The sequence below is a fragment of the Lytechinus pictus genome, chromosome 5 (genome assembly GCF_037042905.1).
Source record: "Lytechinus pictus isolate F3 Inbred chromosome 5, Lp3.0, whole genome shotgun sequence".
Lineage (NCBI taxonomy): Eukaryota > Metazoa > Echinodermata > Echinoidea > Temnopleuroida > Toxopneustidae > Lytechinus > Lytechinus pictus.
In genome coordinates, this window is record NC_087249.1 from 42,080,904 (window position 1) to 42,106,298 (window position 25,395).

The window sequence follows — 25,395 nt, forward strand, 5'->3', positions numbered from 1 at the left end:
GTCGGTCTGCGGACGCCTTAAAAGTTTTGCCGTGGTAACGGGGGCCCCCAGAACGCTTGGTTTCATGACATTTTCATTAGCAAATGATTAAGCGTTGGATCTCAGACACTCTTCGCCGTCTGTTACTGATACAATAGACAATGCCACAGGTGCCTGTAGACAGTATCGGCCTCGCGTCTAGCCCTGTCACAAGGCCGTTTCGTTGCCTTTGCAGCCAAGTAAAAAAAATGGCACAACATTATAAAAATGCTAATTCCTCGCACATGTCGCAAATCCGATTAATCATGGCGATGAGATCAGGAAAGTAAGAATATGGTCAGTTAAGATACTCCAATAATTACTGGGATGATATACTGAAAATCCTAGATTGAACACTCTTCAATTGACTGTTTCACAGTCACGATTATGTTTATAATATCCCGACTTCTCACACCATCGTTGAGAGGCACTATTTTTTTCCTTACAAAGAGTTTCCACTCAATCAGTGGAATGGTGGGTGCTTTTGTTCCTACGAATGCTGTTGATAATTACCCCCAATTTGAATTCATTTCTATTTTCCCGCCCACACCTTTTACAACCTTTTGCATTATTACCATGTCTATGCTATGCTTCTTCAGACGGGCAGATCGAGTTATCATAACCTGGTGTCGGTTTATTTTCAAAGACAAAAATACCAGAGATGGAGCGTGTGCACGTAGAGACCGTCTCGTCCTTCAACTTGAGAATACATTCTACCTGAGCTTCCCTGTGTGGTTTCCGGACCAAGAACAAACAGTTATCTCCAATTTTTTGTTTCTTGAAGATAAAGCCTTTGGTGATTCTATCTCGGTCGACCAGAGTACGTTTCCCCCAGTGGCGCATCAGACAGCAGGCATCGGGTCTCTTTAGATGTTACCCGGCTGGTATTTTAATCAGCGTCGACCGGCCGGGCGGCCAGCAGATCCCCCTACCTGCCCCGCCACGCTACGCATTCCTCGCCCTTCAACACTGATTTGCTACTTTTACCTCTAATGAGGACCACCCCAATCCTTTAAACTTCACGATCATTTCTCTCCTACGAAACCTTACATAAACAGAATACATGGTAAACATGTAAGGCAGCAAGTATCTCGACTCTATTCCACGGACGATTTCTACCCTTCCCGTTTTTTGTAAACTGAAAGAGAAATGGCCGCCCGCCAAATGGCACAAGGCCATTCTTGATTAACTAGTTAAATTTTCGGGAAACGAAAAACAACAGAAATGTTCCATATTGACTCATTGGACCCAGCTCAAGCGCATCAATGAGGGGAAGGGGGGTGACACACAAAAGTGCATGCAACCAAAATCTAAAATCGAGATTCTAAAAGAGCACTAGATAGTGGTTCTCAGATAATGTATGAGCTGATGTGTCGTTTCATATCAGCTGATGATTGCAGTCAAGACTCAGTGGGGCATGGTGATGTACATGCGGTTTGTGTGTGTGTGTGAGCTTTTACGTATATTTGGACGTGGTGAAGGGGGGTTAATGGTAGACCTTGCCCTTCTATACCTGTCTGATCTGTGGCAAGAACCTCTTAGTGGAACCTTTGTGTCAACAAATTTTTTCAATTAAATTAATATCGAAATTAATGGTTGCTCAATGTAAACAATATCCCTTTGCAACATGCCATCCCCATTACATATGCTTTCATCAAAAGAGTTTATTATAACCCTTATATACCTCTAAAATGAAAGGAAATATATTTTGTACTACGTGAGCTTGATACAAATATTGCTGAAGGTACTGATATATTTATATATATTTCGACAAACAGACAATCACGTTTTCCTCATCCCACAACCAAAGCCCCTAATTTTCACATTTCATCCGGTTTTAAATGAAAAAACCTTGGGCCAAATCCGTGATATTCTCGATGCCATTGATCTGTTCGCTGCTTTACAACATCAACACCAGATAGAGATGGATTGAAGCAATAACTATAGCATAATATTCACTACAGCCGAATTACTTAACGTGCAATACTACGGTACGTAACTCATTCTGACTCAATCACGTGGGTCGAGAATGGACCAGTGGTATTATACATGTCCATAATTAAAAAGCATGACTGGCGTAAATCAAGCTTATTTCATACCTTAAGCATTTTAAAACATATCCGTAGACGGTTGACATGTAAACTTAATTGTGTTTGTGTTATTCAAAGAAAAAAATCTCACTAAGTTATATGTCATTAGGCCCCGTGTTCATGATATTTACAATAGTCTCATGAGAAAGAAACAATAAACGAAATGTATAATACTCCAAAGTTCCTTCGATGTTCGATACATTGCAATGCCATGAAGTACACTTTACGTGTGTACCCAAGTACTGCACTTGATGGAAACCTTGTTAGCCAGTTTGATGTCTTTGTGTTTGGCAGTTGGATGCTCGTATTTCTCTGGCACTGTAATAATTTGTCTAGGGTGGGACGACTGAACAAATGATCGCACTTTACTTTGATATCGAGTACCAACCTGGATGAACCGTCCACACTCGCAGTCCCCCTTGCCTATTGGCGAACCCAAACTAATTTATCACCAACCCACACAAACAAATAAAAGAAGAACTCGTCTCCAACTCTCTCTCTCTCCTTCTCTCATCATCGGGACGCGATGCTAAGCAGACAGACCGCCACCCGAGAAATCGAGGGATGATGATGGCCTGACAAAAGAGGCGAAATTGGTTTCTAACAGAAAAGGGGATGCGAAAATTAATTTATAATACCAAAGTATTTGCCACAGTTCCCATCCCCCAAATGGATTGCCATAAAAGTAACAACATCAGAATTCTGAATGGAATTATCGAAGTGGCAGTTGTACAGTTCTGCCTTTTTGCAGGAGAATGTGGTCAATTTGGCGCCACAAACACCCAGTCCCATCCATATACATTGTTGCTGGTCCTCGGTGTCAGTTGGGCTCATTGCCATGTTTATGTGACGCAGTGGTTATGGACTGCCGATGGAGAAACAACTGATGGTAGGTACGTCAGCTCTGAAATTTATAAATTTTAAAAGTATGCCTGAACGCAAAGCCTAGGAAATTAGTACAGTATGGTACGAAGAGAGTCATTAATCTGACATATCTTGACGCTTAATCAAAAATTAATTTAGATGATATTTTGATTTGAACAATTAAATGACCATCAAATTAATGAGTGGACCACTATACAGTATTAAGTTATTACTTATGAGTTTGATTGATATTTTAGAGCTGGGCGTATTCTTATAAAATGATGTTCAATAATAATTATTTTTATTGTCACACTATAAATCGTTTTATACACAAGAAAATATTCAAGTTTACTCCTTCGAATCCACACCTTCCGATGGCATCCTAATATTGTCAGCACCACATTATGTACCTTTTCAATTTCTTTCAAATGAAATAATCAAAGTTTCCACTATTAGTCATCTCACTGGCGGAAGTTATATCGGAGGAGCTGGATAACACACGTAACACCTTTGAAATGTGTTGCAAATACCGATCTTCATCTACGTCACTGAAACCTTAATAACTTCTTCAACTAAAACACAAGAAACCAGAACTATACGTGTGCCCATGTATTCAAATTAAATCAATGAAAAACCATCACCCACGCACATATGCTAACAACATTCCTCGCTTGCTCTTCAAAGGGTGGACCGGACCATCAACAAAGGGGTCCGAAAAACTCCGATGACGCCTCCGGACGGAATCCCCGTACCTTGGATCAAGGACCTGGACCATGTCCTAAAAGGTGTCATTAAAAACCATCGCAGACTTGACGTCTACGGTTCTGTTTACCTATCTTCTGCCCCGTGTCTTAGCTGTGCGTCATAGTTTGCTAAAGAGACTTAGAGAAAATCCCAAACTGATGATTAACTTTGTATCACCTTTAGTCCCGCTCAGTAAAGACGGTGATGTGCGTGTGTGTCCCCGATTCGACTTGATGTAATAATTGCGCGAACATGCGCATTTCCCGCTCCGTAATTACACTGCCCAGCATTCCTTCTAGACAATTTCCGACGATGTTTGTACACACCTAAATCATCAACTACCATAGAAACGATGCCTTTATTTTGAGTGTTCAACAAATCCAGTGCAAACATCGTCTAATTTGCTTTCGAATTGTGTGTAATTAATCTTGCTTGGACTGGGGTCGGTTTGTTAAGTGGCTCTCTTTCTTGCCCAGTCCCGTTATTATCTTATGAGCTCGACACTTGAAGTGACAACTAATTGCTCTTTAAAACGACCAGTTACAAATTGTTAGATAGCATTGTTTGACACTTTGGCAAACGTTTTTGTTTGACTCCGCTTTTTGGGCCTAGGTAGAGGATGGAAACATCAAACGATATGACTGATTATTTCGTCTTTCGTTTTTTTTATGTAGCACGATGGCTCCTTTTGACTGGAATGCCAAAAGGGAATTTGCCATATCTTGCAAGGTTGTTATAATACAAGATTCTTTGAAAGATTAATTTCAATATGGAACTGTAACTTTAATTAGGTGTTCATGTTTTGATATAAATATAAATGAACAAAGTAAACCCTTTACCCCACTTTCAAATTCAACCGTCGTGAAATCGTCACCCCAAAACATAAAAATCGTCAACTACACAATTTCTGGCGCCACGCGACCTGGTGGTTAGTCTGGGGCTTGAAGGTCATGACCCGGACATAATTCATCCCACCCACTTTAAACTTTTGAACTTGATCTCTCTGTGATGGCTCCGATGAACGCCGTACCTGGGAATGACTCCAGACTGGAGGGCACCAGTGTGGATTTTTTCGTACAAAACTTTGACAGCGTTCGCTGGGAACTATCACCAAAAGCGTAGGTTTTAAATAAAAAAGTAGAAATCGATCATTTTATGTAAAAAGTAGAAATCAAATAGAGAAATGAGGAAATAACTCTATCAGTTATAAACCAGTAAATCAATTTCTATGTTTAGTGAAGCATTGAGTCAACAGTTGACGTTGTATGCTTTACGCGCAGATAAATTGAAAGTCCTTATTCTCAGAGGAAAATTAGATTTGTTCAACATATGGAAGTATTCGTTGCTGGATAATGAGCAGGGAAATAGAAATGCAAGTTCAAGCTGGTTCAAGAAAGACATGAAGAGTTTGAGCAATTTTCAGAAAGTTAAGAGCTTTAACCGCGGTGCATAATTATGTTTGAACGAAAAACACATCTGACACCTCATGAATGACCCACCTCAGAAACATTCTGAAGTCATGCTGAAAATTGGGTAAACCTGGGAAGCAGTGCGAGGGCCCGGTGTATTTGAAGGGTAAAAATGAACGGTATGCCAGAAATTACTTTAGAAACATTCTGTGTCAACAGTCGTTAAATTGCGATAAGTCAAGAACACTGACGGCCCCAAAGTTTGAAAGGAAGGAAAAATGATTTGAGTGTGTTGGGTTACTTTCTACATAACCGTCGGCACTTTGCAGTTCCTTGGCGATGTGTGCTTTTGAATGGGTGACATACGCGCGTAAGGAACCAAGTATACTTTTCCCATTATGACGTGTTTTGATAATCCATGTTCACCACTGGGCCGATTACTGCCATTACCAAACACCTCGGGGCGTCTGACAAAATGGCCGCCGGAGTTTGCTTCTTTGTTTGATTTCTATTTCTCTTTCTCTTTGCGACTTGCCAAAGACTTCGCCGCTACTTGTAACGCTTACTTTCAGAAATAACACAAATCTGACCTAAAACACACATTGGGAGTTGAACCAAGCCTAACTCGGCCTGAGCAGAAGTGAAAAAATGGGAGAGCTGAAAGTCTTAAAGAACCGCCATAAATAACATTCCTTTCTAGCGCGCCATTGTTCGCGTCTCTTCTTAAGGGCAATCAAAAATTATGGGTAAAGAGCCGAGCACAATAGACTTTTAAAAATGACAGATTTTCATTATTAACACGCAGAACAATAGCGGCAATTTGAATGAATGTACTTTTGCTATGTGATGGCAAGGAATCAAGGACTCAAAATATAAACAGATATGGAAATATCTTGGAGCTACAATATCGTAGGGCAAAGTTAGGATCGTAAACGCAAGCCCTTCTTTCTCTGATCCGTTGTCCGTACGCACGCGGACAGCTTGGTCTATAGTTCTGGAGGATTTTCACACGATGTCAACTAGCGATTTTTATACGCTATCACAACGAAAGACATACAAAAGCTTACATGCAGACAAAATATCTAATTTATTTTCACCTGTTCCAACTATCTCCTGAAAAAAATAAACTGAAGTAAGATTTTGAATGTCGTCTTTGATTATTGAAATTTGGCTAAAATCAACGTTTATTAATTCTTCCAATACCGTGAATACTAACTTGATATATTCTTCCTTCCAGTTGCCTAAATAGCCTTTGAAACCTATGTGGCGAAATTGACAACACATGATCTAGTCTGTTGCATTCATGACGTCCCCCGAATGAAGGGAAGTCGGATTGTCTCAAAGACCACACCTAATGAATGACCATTGATGACCAATTCACCAACAATTACTGACCTCATGGAAAACACCAATTAAAGACAACCAAGTGCTAATAACGTTCACATTGCAAGTCATCAACATTATCCGTTCTGTAGGGAAGTTTCCAAACTCCAGTCTAGAAACCTTTCCTCACTCAAGTTCAACTATCACAAGGAATAAAATGCAATATAACGATCCCTCCTTTTTGGTGTGTGTGCGTATCATGTGAAGCCAAGTGCGTGTGGTAAAGTGTGTGTATGCGATGCATACATTAATTCAAAACATTGTGCATGTATTCTTGTTTGTTTAATGTTTGACATTTTTTCCGGTGAAGATGGTGTCTATACATATCGTATCCCTTTGCTTTATTATGTGGAAAAAACATATAAAATGGGAATATTTAATTAAGGAATCAACTAATGTGAAATTCAAATCATAACTTGCTTATTAGTGAGTATGCAACCACCGCTTTTAGTTGAGTATAGACAGATATCTATATCCGCGGTTGCATCGGATTAACAGTAAGACTGAGCGAGGAAAGGACTGGGCGCGGTATCATGCACGACATCCTTTTGCCGGTGTCACTTAACTGGCGTAGACATCGCGGCGCCATTCGGCATTTTACCGTTACCGGTTCTGAAAGGAAGGTATATGTTAAATGTTCATATAATATAGCTTATTCACGCATAGTGGTAGAGCAGGTAGTTAAGGCCAAGTTAAATTACGGATGATGAATCTGACACATTCATGGGATTTTATCAGAAAAGGTGGTATTCACTTTATTGTCAACTACTGTGGGATAAATTATTGTGATTATTGTATTAGAGCATGCTTTCATGATTACATCGGTCCTCGTTATCAGCTCTCGTGGTATCGGGCAATTCGCACTTTACGAATCAATCATCAAAACCACACTCGGACATTATAGAGTGCCAAGAGCGTAGGAAGGAGAAAGGGGGAAGAAAATTTATTACGAATATGAACCTGCAGAGGGAAAGTGTTGATCAATTGGACCGGGTTTGGGCTGGGTTATTACCTCTACTTCCTAATTAACTTTCCTGTACCAAATGAATTGCTAAGGAAGACAGCGGGAGATCCTACAACGGTAGGCTAAGTTCACCCAGTCTACAAAATAATATATAAATGCAATGCACACATCCTCTTCTTCAAACTTTCTTTAAACATAATTCCAGCTATTTTATTCAGGTCTTCGCAAGTGAGTTGATTTAAATGTCAGCCCTTAGCATGACAAGTGTCATTCTGAGCATTGTATCTAATCGGCTAATCGTGACACGTATAAGGTTACACGCTCAAGACACAATAAAGTGTTTGTAAATTTCTATTTATTTTCCAAACATCTAGTTATGAATCTTTCACTTCACAGAGATAAAGAGGCCGTATGCATTTTCATCCGATGCAAACGTGATCAACTCTCTCATCTTTCAAATAAAAACATGGTGATCTAGGATGGCGTTAAAGTGTGGTTAGAGCGACACGTGTGCTTTACCGTGGGCTAACATATTTCTCAATTTCCAACGATTGTATTAGTGGTACATGTATATAGTCCGACATTTAAGTTGCTCTTGAACTAACAAAATGGAATACTCTCTAAGAAGTATGTCACCATTGTTGACCGAGATAGATTGAACAAAGAATTGGAACTTAGAACAAGATTTTTTTCAGAGCAGTAAGTTTCTATAGACTGCAGAAACCTATAAGAAACCATTGGGCTAATATTAATATTATTACCATTATGCACATATAATCATTGCCATATACAACCATATATATTCTGTCAATTGTGAATAATAATCGCGTGAAGTAAATATGCCGTTTGTTTATAACAGTATATATCGTTCTCATAATGCGAAACTATATCCCCGTATTGGATAGAATGTCAAAACAACATGTCCTTCAGTTTAGATCATACATGCATATATACGTAATAATGACTTGGCAAAAGTTTTGCACAATCGACGTCGTCTTAGAAAAAGGAGGGGGACGCAAAAAGGGTAGAGAAAAAAAAAGGAAGAGAGAAATATTGAATGAATGAAACAATTTTTCTACACGACTTTTAAGTCAATTTGAAATTAGGACCACGTCCGTGCTAACCACTTCATTCTGAGCTAATTCGAAAAAAGACCAATTACGCACACAAAAAACTTGTAATTGCACCACCATACCAAAACCGAATTTCAACGGCAAAGATTCGTCTGCAGAAGCGATCAAGATATGGGATGTGTGGAGGTTGAAGGGAGGGGGTATGGAGTGACGAAATGTCGAAATTATTCGCATCCAGTCTGGCCGTCATAATTTCTTTCTAATAACCCCTTCTAGCTCTCCTTCTCATAAATGCCAATCAAACTTGCAGATGCTGAAATCGTATTAGAATGACAGCTAAGCAAGCTTTTATCGATAATTAAATACAGTATAACGGAGATGGAAAGAGAAAGAAACGAGAGAAAGAGCGAAGTGAAACAGCACAATAGAAAATGACTTTGACACTCAGTATGGTCGTTAGTTATAGACATTTTGCGGTCAGATCTCTCAATAGTTGAAGATTATGAGTGTGAGCAAAACATTATTTCAGTAGGTACGTATGTAATTTGTTCTTTATGCAAAGTATGTCTTTAGTTCATGTTAACACATAAACGCAAGCACATACAATATGTCATAAAGATTTTGAATACGTTAACTAATTAGTTACGAAGTAAGTATAATTTGTCGCGATTTTTCAATGGACAAAATGATGACGTAATTTCAGGAAACACCAAATCCATTAAATGTTGCAATAAAGGGTGTTGCTCTTTTAGCACATGCAAAAATACCACAAAGCGTTAAAATATGCTTAATTTCATAACGGAATATGAATATAAAGTGACACAATAGCGAAGTGGAGATGGTGACGTAACAAAAGAAAATATAGATGCTGCAATCGGGGTCACTTTCGTCACTCTTTAGGTAATTGGAATATAATTTATTCTAATATTCTGTATTTCTTATATGATATTTCACAGAATTTCATGAATCTCGTTATTAGTCACGACTCAATTTGATATGCGCGCAATACATCCTTAAGCCTGACTAATTGTTATTCATTTCATAAATCTGCAGTTGTATTGAGCAATGCTGCACTGCCCCGAAGTCTATAAATCAGCGTTTCGTCATCGCGTACGATCAGAAGGTCGAGTTCGTCTGTCGGGCGAATTCTGTTGGTGAAGTGTATAGTTGGTGTACATGCAACCGGGCTTGCCCTTTTTTGTACGGTATCTCGCGACAATCGTTGCTTATCTGTTTTGTTAAAAAATGATTAAAGCGCGGAGTGTTGATTGTGATTCATAACTCAGCGTATTAGCAGCTGATTTTGAACAACAAATCGAATTATATACAAGGGCTGCGCGTGACAGTGATCGAATACTCGTCACTGTCCGCAACGCTGTGTCAGAGTTTAAAACAAAATGAATGATGTGGGATTAGAATCATGGGTGGGGTCCTATTTAATCACTTCTTTCGGTTTTCTTATATCATGATATTTCATACTCCCATAGTGCAGCATTCATCGTATCCAGTATTATTCCATCTCTAAAGACGAATTGAATTTTCTGAATAAGATTTCCCGCCCTTTTCCCTATGTGAGGTTCGTAATTTCCGAAATTATAGACCTTATGGTCCTATTTTTTCCTTAGCCGATGAATATATTTGTATTGCATGATTCGAAATTAATAATCAGAGCAGAGAGAATAAGTTTGAATATCCTTATGTCTACCGTAGATAGCGCGGGCCTTGTTCAGATATAGGGGAGCAACGTAACGTTACAACGTGGCATTCCCTATACCATAAATTTCCCCTCGTTTCAAAGGTCATTAAAATTAACTATGCCAACTATTTTCATTTGCCGACCTCAATGGGCATTCACTTTTCTCACTCGATTCAATAAATCTGCTTTCTAATTCTGGATTGAGAGGTAAAACAAAACGAAAAAACCGCTCTAGCATTGGATAGCGTTGAACTCCGGTGCGAAAGTTGATCGCTGTGCTAATAATCCCAGTCAGCTCCGCGCGAAGGACAGAGTCATTAATTAATAAAAATCAAATAGGAATGGGGATGTTTCATTTGCCTGCATTGCGGTCGCATTTTTTCTTATTCATCTAAAATGGCTGCTCCTGCCCGTGAAGGTATGGTGAAAATGCAAAGGTAAACCACCGCTGCATGTTAACTAAATGAGCATACAGGTAGAACGGGGAAAATAACAAAATATCAAATTGACTTTAATATTTGCTGCAAGCAAACACACTTGTATTTAGTGAACGCTTCGTTGCCAAAAGTCGCCGACAGTCGCCAGCGCTGATTTTTGTCTGATTTTTTTATCAGACTGAGAGTGGAGAGATAGTTCATTCGAAGGGCAGCGTCATGTTTCTGTTTTAAAAAAGATTTGGTTGTTGTGTCATTAGAGCTTCGCTTGCAGACGAAGTGATAGAAAGCGAAACAAAACAAAACTAAATGTATTTTGTTAATACAATGATAGGCGTACATAATGTCACATTATTTATTATATTAAGTAATCACGATAATACTTATTAACATACACTGCTGCGATGGCTCTCTCTCTCGTATGTATTGATTAAATATATTTATTTATGAATACATTTGCAATTATTTGCAATTAAAAAACGACAATTATCTATAAACGTTTTTATCTAAAAGTTCGTCAAAGTAATAATTTCATGCAAAATTTACTGAACGGTTAAGCGTTAATCTCCTTACTCAAAATAAGGATTTGAGCAACCAATTAAATGTATTGATTTTTAGTGCTACATTAACACGAGAAGTGTATTTTCAAGAGCCTGTTTGGCATGTTTTTATTCAAGAAGAAAATATGTTCTAGGAACATAATGAGCAGAACCAGATTAGAGGGAAGTTAAAGGGGTTCTTTTGAGGTGAAGAATAGACCACAAGAAACCTTATTTTATCAGGGCAATTGATACCTTCTTAATGTGAAAACCCCGACCACTTAACCTCGAATTAATCAACGTTTTCATTGCTATCATTAATTCCTTTTCTAGGCCGTTCCGTCGAAGTAGATCTTTGTCACGTGGTCTTTCAACTGTCTGAATATCGCTTTCTTTGCCCCTCCCACCCCGCCCCATTTTTGTTTTCCTTTTTTAATCGTGTCAAATATTAGCTTTTAGACATGAAAAATGACGGTGGCAATCCATTATGACTTAATACACACGCCGAGTGAAAAAATAAATCACTAAAAGTATAAATATTATTTTTTTTGCCAACATAAGTCGAGTCTATAATGGTTTGACGGCCAATCCGACAAACACTTCCATTTTAGCCCTTTATGAATTTTCTGTACGTGTCTCGTCTAAATCAGGAAAACATGTTATGATCATAATGCATTGATCAAATGAATTCAATGCACTATCTCAGGTGATTTCAATGCATTATCAACACGATCGCGCTCCCTGTGAATACATCGAATCATTTAGCAGATAACGGCCGAAATTAGACGAACAACCCGGGGTGGTCGTTGCTCTGGTTCCTTCCTGATCTAGGATATTGTAGCAATTAGATTTTCATTCCCCCACTTAAGGAGTAAAATGATTATTGCCCCAAGCCTGTACGTTCCCGAGTTTGTCTCAATAATGTATTTCATATTTCTTCATGGTAGATAGAATACACGGGCTACCATGCCTAGCTTACAATGGTCGTTTTGCAGGGCAAGGCGGTCAAGTGTAAGGGATGCCGTGTTTATAGGACATAAACCGTGTCGCTAGCCTTCCACAAACAAACACCATCATTATAGAGGGGACAAGTAGAGAAAGTGGGAGATGGAAATATAAATGTAAAGAAAGAGAGTAAGAGAAAGGGAGAGAGAAAGAAAGAGAGTGAGAGAGAAAGGGGTAGAGGGAAAGTGGGAGAGAGAGGGGTTGAGGAATGAAGAGGTGTGGGATACCAGAAAGTTAGCCGAAACGGATTGAGAATATCGACGCCCCGCATCCAAACATTTTTTTTTTTTTTTTAGACATGAAAGTTTTAGATAGGAGATTGTTTTGTTTAAAGAAGATGCCATTAATATACTTCGATTTCTTGATAGGTAATTTCACAGCTAAAAGCATGCACCGATTAGTTATTTCAAATCAGCCGGCGATGGCGATTTCGATTCCAGTTCAGTTCAACATCGGCTCTGGAAATATTACATTTTCTACATAGGCCTGGGGTCTGTGATTCAATTTACTGGGAAATTGTCTGACAACGTATTAGTTGAGTGGGTTAGCTCTGAGCCAGGGAGCCAGGCTTCAGTATATGTATACAATTGGAAAATTTATTGCATGGATAGGATATTAAAGTTCATGTGTGATTGGGATTCGCAATACGTGTGCAACTGCGTTGATAGACTGATATTTATAACGAATAATGGGCGTAATATATACTCATCGTAGTTACAAAAAATATAAGTAAGTTCGAAATTAAAACAATTACCGGTTCCAAAATCTAAATTTTTTTTAAACGAAAATCCTATCTGAGTCCATCGAAAACTTATCGTGGTAAATAACTGATTCAAGGCAATAGAACCATGAATAGAGTAAGTCAATTCGTTAAGGGCGAGTAATAAACATACATTTCAAGATTCAAACGCTGAATTAACATCTTCAAATGACGTTTGATTCAAATGCTGTGTACAGCCATTATTCTTTCGGAAATCTTTGTAACAATCAGTGATTATTCAGGATGAGTGACCAGATGAAAAATTGAAATTTCCAAAAGTTCAATTTGATCTTATTTATTTATTCATTTATTTAATTATCTTTTAATAATCTATTTATTTATTAATTTGGGTGTTGCCACATTGTCTTTTTATTGTATACTAAGCAAAATCTTCATGCCATAATGAAATCATTATTGTAACAGAAAAAAGACGAATAGTAATTGCTCTCTACCAATACAGATGACTTTAAAACAGCAGAGCCTATTATAATGATATATCGTGCAAGCCAGCAAATGTTTATACATTTGAGAAGATATGTAGCTCCCAACATTACCCATATAATTGGCTGCATTAAACACACACTGCGTCCCGCGGGGTCATTGTAAAACAGCAGAGCTTCGTGATGAGCGGGAAATGTTGGAGAGAGATGAGAGGAGGAAGAATAAAGGAAGCGGGAATAGAGGAGGGTTAGAAGAACAGTTGATGGATAAACATGAGAAATGTACTGAAGAGAAAGAGATTGATTAACTGTAAAAGAAGATCTATAAGAGAGAGTTTTATGATTGAAAAGAGGGTCGTGGGCTTTTAAAGTCAGACGATTATGAAAAAGGAGGGGTGTGCTCACTGTTAGCAAGTAAAACGCTCGCTTGAGGGATTTAAAAAGTGTTTCATCGGGGCTTGGTTTGTCTCGTGTTTGTCTGCGTCCAAATGCCAAGTTCATTTCTGATAAGAGGACGGTAGGAGGTATGGTGATGAGGACAAGATCAAGAAAGTGGGGGCATAGATGCGCTGGTATTATGGGAGATGGCATCAGATAGAAGACTGAAGCGAAAGAATTCACGATGAGTATTAGTATGCATCAATTTATATGGGGTATAGAGATGACCATATGGAGAGAGAGAGAAAGAGAGATAGGGGAAGGGGTAGGAGGGGATCTTAGCAGTATTTAAACAGACATAGAGGAAACCCAAAAGACAAAGCGAAATGCGTTTGGCGGGAAAAAAAGTTTTCTCCGCTTTTCAGTGCAGTGCAAAATTGGACGGCGATAATTTTTATACCAGTTCTTGACCGCAATGCTATACGTACAATGCGCACACCCAAAGTGGCGCCGTAATAAACCGGCGCCAAACACGATACAACACATTACGTGTATCTGACGTGTCTCACTTCGATAAATCTCAAGAGAATCTATCAATTTACAATGTCAATCAAAATAACACTTTGGTACAATGTTCCCATTTTGACGTTTTTAAAGTGAACAGCATTAATATCAATATAGAGTGTAGATCCTTCTCTCGTTCGTTCAAATCGGGTTTTCTTTGCGTGGACAGTATTATGGCTTGATTTAAGGGCTAAAGCAACAAATATGGTCGTAAATATGTTAAGGTTTTATGTTTTATAGGAGGTCAATATGGTTGAAGATCACTTTCTTTTCAGGTCGAAATATTGGTCAATATCTTCATCTTTCATGGAAGACGAAAAGGTGTATCGTCCTTCCATAAAATAGATTATATGGATACCGAGATGTAGGCCACTTACAGGCTTATATATATATATACATAAGAAGATTGCCTTATTCTAAAAAATTGAAATGTCATTATTCTTTAGTGAACAATCAAAGTACACCCGTTTCTTAAATTACTTACAATGTAGGACTAATAATTTATTGTCAACATCAATGACATCAACGATACTATAATGAAAATGTAAATATTGATAATAATGATGATTGTTAATGATAATGACAATATCAATGAACAATATTTGCTGATTGTATAGCTTCCTTACACTATCACAAATACGAATGTTTTTTATCATCTCATGAAATATGTTGCTCCTTTTACACCATTTAAAGACACACCCATTAACATGTTTCTATGCGCATCAGTAGCTACTGATCCCCCATGGATTAATATTTTACTAAGATTACTCAGATAACCGGTCACGTTTATTTGTTCTAATACGAGTCTTCGTCATTCCAATCTAAAATTTCAGGAGAACAAATTGTGGCACCGATGACATAACATGCATATGCAAGAACAGCGGGCGAATTAAAACATTTATTCTTCGTTTTATTTTCCCCCGTTTGACTGCAAATTGAGAGGGCTCCATCCGCGCGACGCATACTAATGCATTGCTTATATGACACGGGGGATTAAGGCTTTACCCAACACAATTGGATAAGTGCGGGACTTTTGATGTATACCAGAGACTTAAAAACCTACCCATGACAGGTTTCCCAAGCTCAGCTTCTTAATTTTAAGAATCACTTCTTCAATATTTCCCAGCAGTGAGTAAATGACGAAAACAAGAAATGCTTACTATTTTCAACTCTCCCTCCTTTTCTCTCTCCCTCTCTCGGATGTCGTGTTTATTTACCAATTGAGGTTAGCTATTTGCGCGTTGACGAAATCTCGTGGTACATTTATCGCGCCACGTAAAACTCCTTGAAACGATAGAGAGGTATATAAAATCTCAGTAGTCCGAATAACTTCGGGCATTCGGTTTTGAGTGAGTTGAGCACTGCATATAAAAAGGAGTGAAGAGTGGGATTTAAGTTTTTTTTTAGGCAAGGTTGAAAGCGCTCGTCTTGTGTCAATTCTCTTCTATGGAGTGTAACGGATACATGGAGTTATCTTTTCACTCTTATCACTAAACCAGTCGGGTAGAAAGGTCAACTACCTTTATACTCTTATGAGACTAGACTCTGAATGTAGGAGACAAGATTTACTTTTTTTTACAAGGATGACAACTCTCGGCTACTCCGCTGCATTTTAGTGACTGGTTTCCTATTATGCGCTAGTGCAGTCTTAAGCCCCTTTGAACAAAATTCCTGTCAACCTCTTTTTTTTTTCTTTGGAGGGAGAGAAAAAGAAGTGGAGTGGTCGTTTAAAAGTGACAGAAGGTATATACCCATTTATCAAATGCTATGAAAAACTATCGATTATTGTGGCAGAATTCTCTTTTTGTGTTTTTTTTCCTTAGGAATCCACGTCTGATTTTTTGATAAAGGGTTTTTAATAACTATTGAAAGTGGAAGCATGATCTAAGAGTAGCTTTTGTCTCATGAATCTACGATAAATACCCACCGAAAGACCGATTGTTATATTAAAGTTCCAATAAAATATCAACTGACTGAAAAGAATTCACTTATATTATTACCAAAAATCGGCCAATTGAGGTGAATTGCAGTAGAAAGTCTATATTTTGGAATGAATCGTACGGATTTCAAACGCGTGTCATTCAACTTATTTCAATATAATTGAGAAGAAAGATAAAAGGATGGGGATATCACCATGATCCAAGTGAACAAGCCAAAACATCTTTGACGACATCATGATTTCATTGTCGCTTTGGAAATCAGATTCAAAGTAAGCAGGAGTAACAGTGTGGTTTTAAAACAGATTACAGTATACGTCTATCCTTCAATACGACCAAACTAAACAGTGTTCTGTCACAGAGGTATAATGCCAACAACTATCACAGAGGTCAACGCAGAATACTGCTATCTTCATAAGCCCAAGGAGGTTTCAAATAGAATCTTCTTGATAAGCCTTAGTGGTGGTAGAATTGTGTTGGATGGCAAAACTCTAACGCAGCAAGCCGTGGACAAGTCAGCTGTTACATTTCGTAACAATTACATTTGGTAAATTGAGCTCGCCATGAACATGGAGCGAAAAGTGCACCGTGACTATGCCGAAAGTATACCCATGCCCTGCACAATACTGACATACTGTAGTATATATATGGTTGTAGAGTCAAAGGGCTTGTAAAAGAGGAGGCAGGGGGAAAAGTCACTGCGAAAAGTTTTGCCAGCTCTCGGCAAACACCTGTTAGATTCCACATGACTCATACTGTACCCCTGACTAACGGCGTGAAACACGGGGAGAATGACACGATATACAGTGTATAAAGTACAACGCCATGTTATAACGTGTTACAAGCAGCGAGACTCGATAATTGAGCCGTGATCAAAAATTGAGCGCGAAATCTCGTGGGTCATTAAGGTGTAAACCACCAGGGGACCCCGAACATAAAGTGAAAATATGAACGCCAAATGCGACTTTTTAAAGTTCACCCTTGGAGTACCTTGTCCCCATTTCCATTCAAAGTCGGATTTCATTTAAAAATCTTCATTTACCAATTTTACGAGTTGAAATTCTTCGGCGCGTCAAAATTGTATTACCACGTAACGAAACTATTATATCACTTGTCCGAGAACTATATATATGTTTGATGTTCAATAGACTGCCTTAATTGACATCGGCGACATTTCAAAACGCTTAACTGGAAATAAGACGCCATTAATTTATGTCTTGTGGCATCACATGAAGATATTAAAGTATTCTCTCGAGTGGGGTACTCCGGATCGAAAGGGGGGTAATCATACTTTGATTAATATACTGGACGAATGCTTGTCTTTACCCCATAACCCCTCCAACATCCATTGCTCCGGCCTGCATTAATCCTTAGAAGTATTAATATAGCTAGTAGCTACACTGCAAGAAGATACAATACTCATTGGTCTTAACATGTTAAAGAGCGCGATAATTGTGCGTACCAGCATCGACAAAGTATTACTATACAGACATAAGAGTTTCATTTCATCTCACATCGTTCTTTCGAGAATTCGTGATATATGGCCTTAATAAAATAGATATCTGTGCGTTGAACATCCTTCGTATCTCTCACATAAATCATTTCGTTACAACATGGTCTATAAAAACTGTAAAATGAGAACATTTCGATTCCATATTTCACCCTCTTTCGGCGCGCAACGTTTTGAATATGAAAAATTGATGAAAGTTCGTTTATACAATATAGATCACAAAAGAACGTGGTGGCGACCGTGCTGTGGATTTCAATCACTATGAGGGGATTAGCTTAATCTTAAAGGTCATACAAGGATTCTGGTTTTATACTGGCCTATGTCACAAACAGAAAACCTACACAGAGTTTGTCAATATGCACCGCAGTTGGTGCAGATTATAAAACAGGTCTAATTTACATATAAATAACACATAATGTTGATGTATGATCCGACTTACAATCAATGTTTAACACGTTTCTTGTGAATGTGAAACATGTATTGCTACTAGTGGTGAGTATATACCTTAAAATAGTTAAGGATGCTTTGAATAAATCAAATCTTCCAGTAAATTGAAACGTCGCGCGAACTTGATTGACTTAAACTGTAATATGTGAATCATGAATTATTCTGTTTCTTTCTCAATCATTCATTCTAAGACTTCTTTGAGACATTCTTTATTCTATGAAAAAAAGTAAGGGGAAAAGAAGATACTTACAATATACATCCATATTATCCCGCGTTCCATTAATCGTTCCGTCCTCGTGAACGGCAAGGCGAAAGTTGGTTCGGCAGAAAAGCTGCGTCGGTTGCTTGGAGTTGTAAATAAGGGGACTCCCTCGACTTGATGCTTTTCTCTTTACCCTCCGACTGGGCTCGGCGTCGGCCTGGCTGCCTGTCCGTAGGTGGTGCTGGAGCGACGAGTCTGAATTCATTGGGCTCCAGCTATGCAACCTCTCACCTTGCTCTGTTCTATTTGAACCAGATGATGATGAGGGTGGCGAAGAGTTTAATCTCGACAACACTGAAGCAGTTAATTTTGATAACGTCGTCGACGACGATGTAATGTTTGATAATTTTATTTGATTAATAATATTATTGCTAACACTGTTGGATGATTTGTGCCCCTCCTTTGCGGCGGAGTCCGTGCTGATGCTGGCACTGTTTTTTGAAGCTAAGATATTTTTGAGCAACGCGCTGTTGTCAGCGTCTCTGATTGTTGCGGATATTGTGTGAATTTGTTGGTGCTGATTGTGGTGTTGTTGCCTCGTGTCGGCGTGTTCTCTTCTCGTTCGCATCCCGCCATCGTCCGATAACCCCGCTGCCAGGGATACGCATAAGAACCCGATGATGATGACATGCGAGGCTCTCTTACTCGCCGGTATCGTCGACGACCACCAATAATTTTCATCCATCTTCGGTTTCATGGAAACCGCGTCGCACACAGACGATGTCCAACGCGAAATCCAATCTCTTCAAAAAGATATCAAAATACAAATTATGATTACAGAAGAACTACGAAGCATGAAACGCATCTGTTCACAATCCAAAATTCTGAAGAAAAAAATAATTAATTCCAATGAATATTTAGCCGATCGCGTTCAAATCCATTTGCACGTCGAAACTCCATGCGATTAAGTTTAAGTAATCCAATTTGTATTAAAAAAATAAAAGTGGCAAAGAAGAGTTGACGAAAAGTAAAATGTGAATGAATTATTGGAGACGAGCGAAGTAAGAATCCCAAGAGAGGCCTTAGATGTCGGTTGTTATCCGGGAGACGAAATGTAGGAAGGAGAGGGGATAAGTACCAACCAGGCGGAACGGACTGTTAGTCGAGTATGACAAGGTCTCAAATCTCGCACGAGCTCACATCACTGTCATTTACAGCTTCCAATCGAGGCTAGGATCTACATGAACACACTGCGCACGCGCCTAATGACGTTGACTGAATCGAGTGGGCGTGGACAAATCCGCTTCGTTTGTCACAGAGAAGAGAAAAAAAGGAGGGAAGAAGGTAAACTTTTTTTCTCTCTCCTTCGCCAACAGATCGGAAGACGGGACTTCCTCGGCAAAATCCGCAAACACGAATGCGTTATTTCTTGAACACTCATTCAGTTCACCGTCTCGAATGGTGACGAATAAGTTGAGATGAGTTTATGGATGAGACGGTTATAATGTTTTAGTCAGGCATTATTATCTTTGGTGGTGTGGCTACTGGGTGCCCAAGCCCATCTTCATGATCGTTGGTTTAGCGGCTTGGTGACTCGTCTCCATGTAGTCTACAGCCCGATGGGTAGTGTCCGTGTTCATGTAACTCGTCACCTGTTAAAGCAACAGGAAGGGTCACACCTAAACAGACAAAACAAAAGAAAATGCGATTTAAGAAATGGAGAAGAGATAGGGTGGTGACGAGAAGAGGGAGATCGGCGAGAGAAAGAGATAAAGAGATAAAGAAAGAAAGAAAGTCAGAAAGAAAGAAAAAAAGACAGAAAGAAAGAAAGGAAGGAAATAAAGAAAGAAAGAAAGAAAAGAAAAAATAATACAAAAAATTAAGAAAGAAACGAAGAAACAAAGAAAGGAAAGGAAGAAAGAAGGTGGGAAGAAATAAAGAGAGATGGGGAGAGAGATCGAAACTTCTAGAGGGAAAGGGGGGGGGGCAAAACCCCATAAAGGATAAGAATGAGAAAGAGAGGAACAGGTTCCAGGGAACATATAGGCATAATAGACAGAGTTTGATAGATGGAGGGGGGGGGGGGAGAGAGAGACAGAGGAGACGATGATAAATATACACAAATTGGTGAGTTAAGGTTTTGCATTAGTGAGTTCAGTGGTTGTATCATTAGCCAAATTAAGCCCTAAAATGTCTGTTTCCTGCGACACAATATAGAACATTCAACCCATGGGTTATCAGACAAATGAATATACACCGTCAGTGTCTATTCTAAATTGACTATTGTAATCGACACACACGCGCTGTTTTACTTTGCTATTGTTTGTTCTTAAAGGCCGGACGTTAAATAATTTTCTTAATCCACTGGTGTGATTTACTTTATTTACAATGCATGCACGCCCATGTTACTAGCACCAATTCATTAATGTAATCAGGTGATATACACAACGGGTGATTTCAAGTTCAGTGTTGACCTTTTGGTGTTTGTGTTAGGTCAATTTTTACACGATTATAACACCAAACATAAAAAGACGATGGTCCCGAAAAGTCACTCACTAGTTGTTGAGATGTCAATAATGTGACCTGGATCAGTTTTACAAAGTCTGATTAGGTTTTGGAGCAAGGGGAGGCAATCCAAATTTCAACACCAACACCGGACTTGAAATCATCCAACGTGTGGTTTGTCTCTAATGTAGAAATGCAACTCCGAGATACTCAAGTAAATATATTTCCTAAAATAAAAAAAAGCGTTTTTATAATGTGGATGAAAAATCTGCAAAAACTATGTAGTAATACCTACTTCGGGCTCGAATGATTTGTGAGTGAGATTCATTTCCCCTTCATGGATTAAAATGGTGCTTAGAATACTCCTCTTTGAAGTCAGTTTATCCAAACTTTCTTAATCTTTCATAATCTCAACCAATTAATGTCAATTTGAATTCGTTTAGGGATATTAAATAAAATGACATAATATTGTGAATTAGAGGGGAGTAATCGTTTACAAAAAAAGTATATACACCTTTATAAATCATTTTGTTCTAGGATATTCAAAATAGATTGAGTTAGATTGAGTTACCGTTTACATAAATCCTCTACCCGTGCGACCTATCATTTTTTTTCAGTTTTCAATCATTTACTTTTCCATTATTTCCCCCCATTTTTTACTTTTCAATGGTCGTTGTGAATTCTCGTTTTCACTTTAATTTGTTATTAACCTTTAAACTTTTTTCGGTATTTATTTTAAAGGCAACTCAAATTGGGACGGAAGGTTGATAAAAATTGATTGATAGACATATACGACACACAGCAAATGCATACATTTTTTTTTACCTCACAATGTTATTTGGTTAAAAAGCATACTATAATTCAGCCCCCCCCCCCATTAAATTATACATTTTATAGAAGCAAGAAAGAATTATTTTTCGAAAAGTGATCCGCTTTATACTGCTAAGTCTGATGTATCAGTGTCATCTATGAAAAAGCTATAAGACGATTGATTTATAAAAAGGTTCTGTACATATGCCTAGCTTCAGTTAGACATGACAATGATGTATTCAATTTCTCTAAAAACACAAATATTTTCTTATTCTATTCACTATTAAACGAATGAATGCTCAAATGACTACGGAAATTAAAGTGAATGAATAAATTCAATAAGCTACTAAAGAATTGAAGTCATAAATGAATAGATAGAATAATAAATAAATGATTATGTGAATAGCTAATTGTGTGAGTGTGTTGGCTCAGTTGGTAGAGGGTCCGTCTCACAACCGGGAGGTCGGGAATTCGGATTCAAACAACGGCCATGACGGCCGCGTCAGACCAAAAGACGTTAAAACTGGGATGGGTAGTTGCTGCTACCCTGTTTGGCGTTCAACGATTAAGGGATAGAGCCTCGTCGATCTGGCGCTGCACAGCGACTGCCAGCCCCCGATCAATTGGGCAAAGTAAATTTTCGGAGTATTTCATTTCATGTCTATTTCGAACAATGAAATATTGATATTCGGATTTTCTTTCAGAGTTAACATTTCAACAAATAAACCAAAAAATCAATCAATTAATGAATAAATAGATAAAGTAAAATATAGGTAAAGAAATGCTTAAGTGGATAAACAATAGATTATTAAACGGATGAATTATATGCATGTATATCCAAATTGAAATATATATTTCTACACAATGTTTTATTGTCTTTGAATGAAATTTTGATTTTTTTTTTCATGCTGTTATTTTATTTCAATAGATTATGTAATTATTTCAGAATAAATTGACTTGTTCCTTTTTAAATTATTAGTGTTTTTCATGCTTTTTTTCTTAGTTTCACATTGATGAATAGAGCTGTCTGTAGGAATAAACATTTGGCATAGCCACTGATTTTCAATGGGACGGGGTTAAGTTGAATAAGCGAAGCGATTGACCAACAAAGAGTCTGACAGGGGACGCAACATCCTACGGAATATATATATATATATATATTACATTAGTGTTGTGAGAGCTGCACTCTAAAAACAAATCAGTCCAAAATGACTAGTTAATAGGGTCAGCTGGGTGCAACTGTTATTATTTTACTAGAATTGAGTTATTTCTGACTAGAATATAATCAGAAATGTGATTAGACTATCACTTGCACCCGGCTGACTACTTGTCTAGTCAATTTGACTGATTTGTTTTAAGAGTGTGGAGTTTTACACAATGAAATGTAAGGTTATGATAATTGATATACTCTATTATAATGCGAAGGAGCGTAGCGATCGAGAAGAGACAATTTGCTTGTTAATTCAGGGATATATTTTTTTAAAGAAATGAATACATTGTTTTTCAAAAGTTTGTAAACTGCATGTACGACAATCGTGTAGACTGAAAACAACCTTTTTTGGCTTATTGCATCAGAAATGTGCAGAAAATAATGTTAAGTGATTTTCCAGTGGAAAACTGATGTCATAATTCCTCTAAATCGGAGACGCTGAGTGTATGTATACTCTAAGCTTATAGAGAGACAGCATGGGAAAGTGAAGGGCGGACGAGACAGAATATGAAATTGGTCGATTTTTTTCTCTCTCTTTTTTTTCTTCTTTTATGGAAGACACGGCGCTGTCGGCTCTCCTCGTCCTCGCCGACAATGATTAAGATGACTACAGAGCTGGAGGAGAATTGTTTATCCATATTCAAAATATATATTCCCCACTGTTTGTTTTATTTAGCTGCCTCCTGGTGCGACACGGGCAGTGTTTAATGTTAGATTACTGGGGCCCCCGGGTTTTAGGGCTGTCGTGCACTTTGAGACCTGAGACCAAGTACATCCAATGCCATGTCTCAAGAACTCCTTGCAGATGATGTATGAGACCCCCCCCCCTGCCTGTTCACTCTCACCATCCCTCCTCTTCTCCTTATGGGGGGGGGGGGGGCTGTTGACCCTAGAGGTACATTATAAGAATCATGCTATAGGTAGCACCCCTCGTGCCCCCCTTTATAGAAACGAGGATAGATATACTTCTAGGCCCCCTTTTGCAACGAAGACCCCCCCCCCCAACCCCTTCTCTCCCTTCCTCTCTATATCTCTCATTCTCTTTATCATGTTTATCTAATATTTTAGTCTGAAATATGTCCTTTTTTTGCAGCGAAAACCCTCTGTTTGGGGCTTTCAAAATACAAACAACATCACTGCATGGTCTATAATGTTAGTATCCCCCCCCCCTAATTATGAAGTCCTGCATCAACCCCGGACCTCATTTACCCTCGTTTAGCACGATAATGAACTGGCATAGGGCCTGACATTTTACTATTATGAGTAAATGATTTTTGTTTCTTTTTTTTTATCTCACCACATTTTCTATCTGAAAACCGAAAGCTTTTTGATAATAGAGCTAATTACTTTTCGAATATTTAATGTAGGAAAATGTAAAAAAATGCAAATTGTCATATCTGAGCACGTGATTACCCGTAAAAGTACTAGTTTTTTATTTTATTATGGTTGGATGAAAATGGTACCATAATTTATTTATAACATCGGGTTCGCTAAAATGAATATGGATAAAATTTTGGGAGGAATTATACATATGAATGAATGTCTTTAAATCTGTGAGCAACAACACTAATCTAATCATTGTTTCACATGTTATAACAATAACAGTCTAATACATCTCTTAATCTGAGATCGTTTTTTTACTGTGTTACGTAGAACTTCATCCAACGGTTTTCATTTTCCGATATAGCGGTAAAATTTATCTGTCTATTGACCTATTTTCATGGAAAATGCTTATGAATTATGATAGCCATCAGACTGGTTTGTAATGTGTTATGTGTGAACAAATATCTTAAAAAACAAATACAAGCTGGTTGGATCAATAAATTCATGTAATAAGCCAACGCCAAACATAAAACCACATACCTTAAACAGGAGTGAATGGTTATCATAATGTCAATAATATATGTAATGCACTGGGTAACAATTATCTTGATAAGAAATGTTTACATGGGTGGATGTGTTGACTAAAAATCAGTTGCAAGGGTACAATACAACCAGGAAGTTTGAATTTTTAAAAATAATTTCACAAAATAATATACCTCATACAGAGCTGAATTAAAAAAAAATTATGAGTCTTTTGTATTAGCGTAGTAGTTTGTATTGATCAATACGCATATAAGTAGATCATGAACATTGTAAAGTAGAAAACCGTTTTGCATTTCCCATTAGAATTGATAAGTCGACATTGATAAGGGAATATTATCACATAAGATACAAAAAAGTGTAGATTGATATGATATATTTTTCATGATTGCTTACCGGTAATTAAATAATAGTGATGGGAATTATTCATAATATCTTGCAATTTTAAACATACCAATCAATGATAAATAATTAACAAAAGTAATTAGTATAAGAGAAAATTATTATCATTCAAAGCTATGAATAACGTTTGAAATATGAGGTCAGTTGG

At 37.9% G+C, this 25,395-nt stretch overlaps 1 protein-coding gene across 1 annotated transcript in view; it reads right to left on the reverse strand.

The window, feature by feature from the left end:
* LOC129261399 (fibroblast growth factor 14-like) overlaps positions 1-19,660 on the reverse strand; it is a 28,862-nt gene extending 9,202 nt beyond the window's left edge. The window contains exon 1 of the mRNA XM_064100416.1: positions 18,506-19,660. Within this exon, the coding sequence (XP_063956486.1) occupies positions 18,506-19,214 (709 nt within the window). The 5' untranslated portion in view covers positions 19,215-19,660. The remainder of the gene's footprint in view (positions 1-18,505) is intronic.
* Between the last annotated feature and the right edge of the window lie 5,735 nt (positions 19,661-25,395).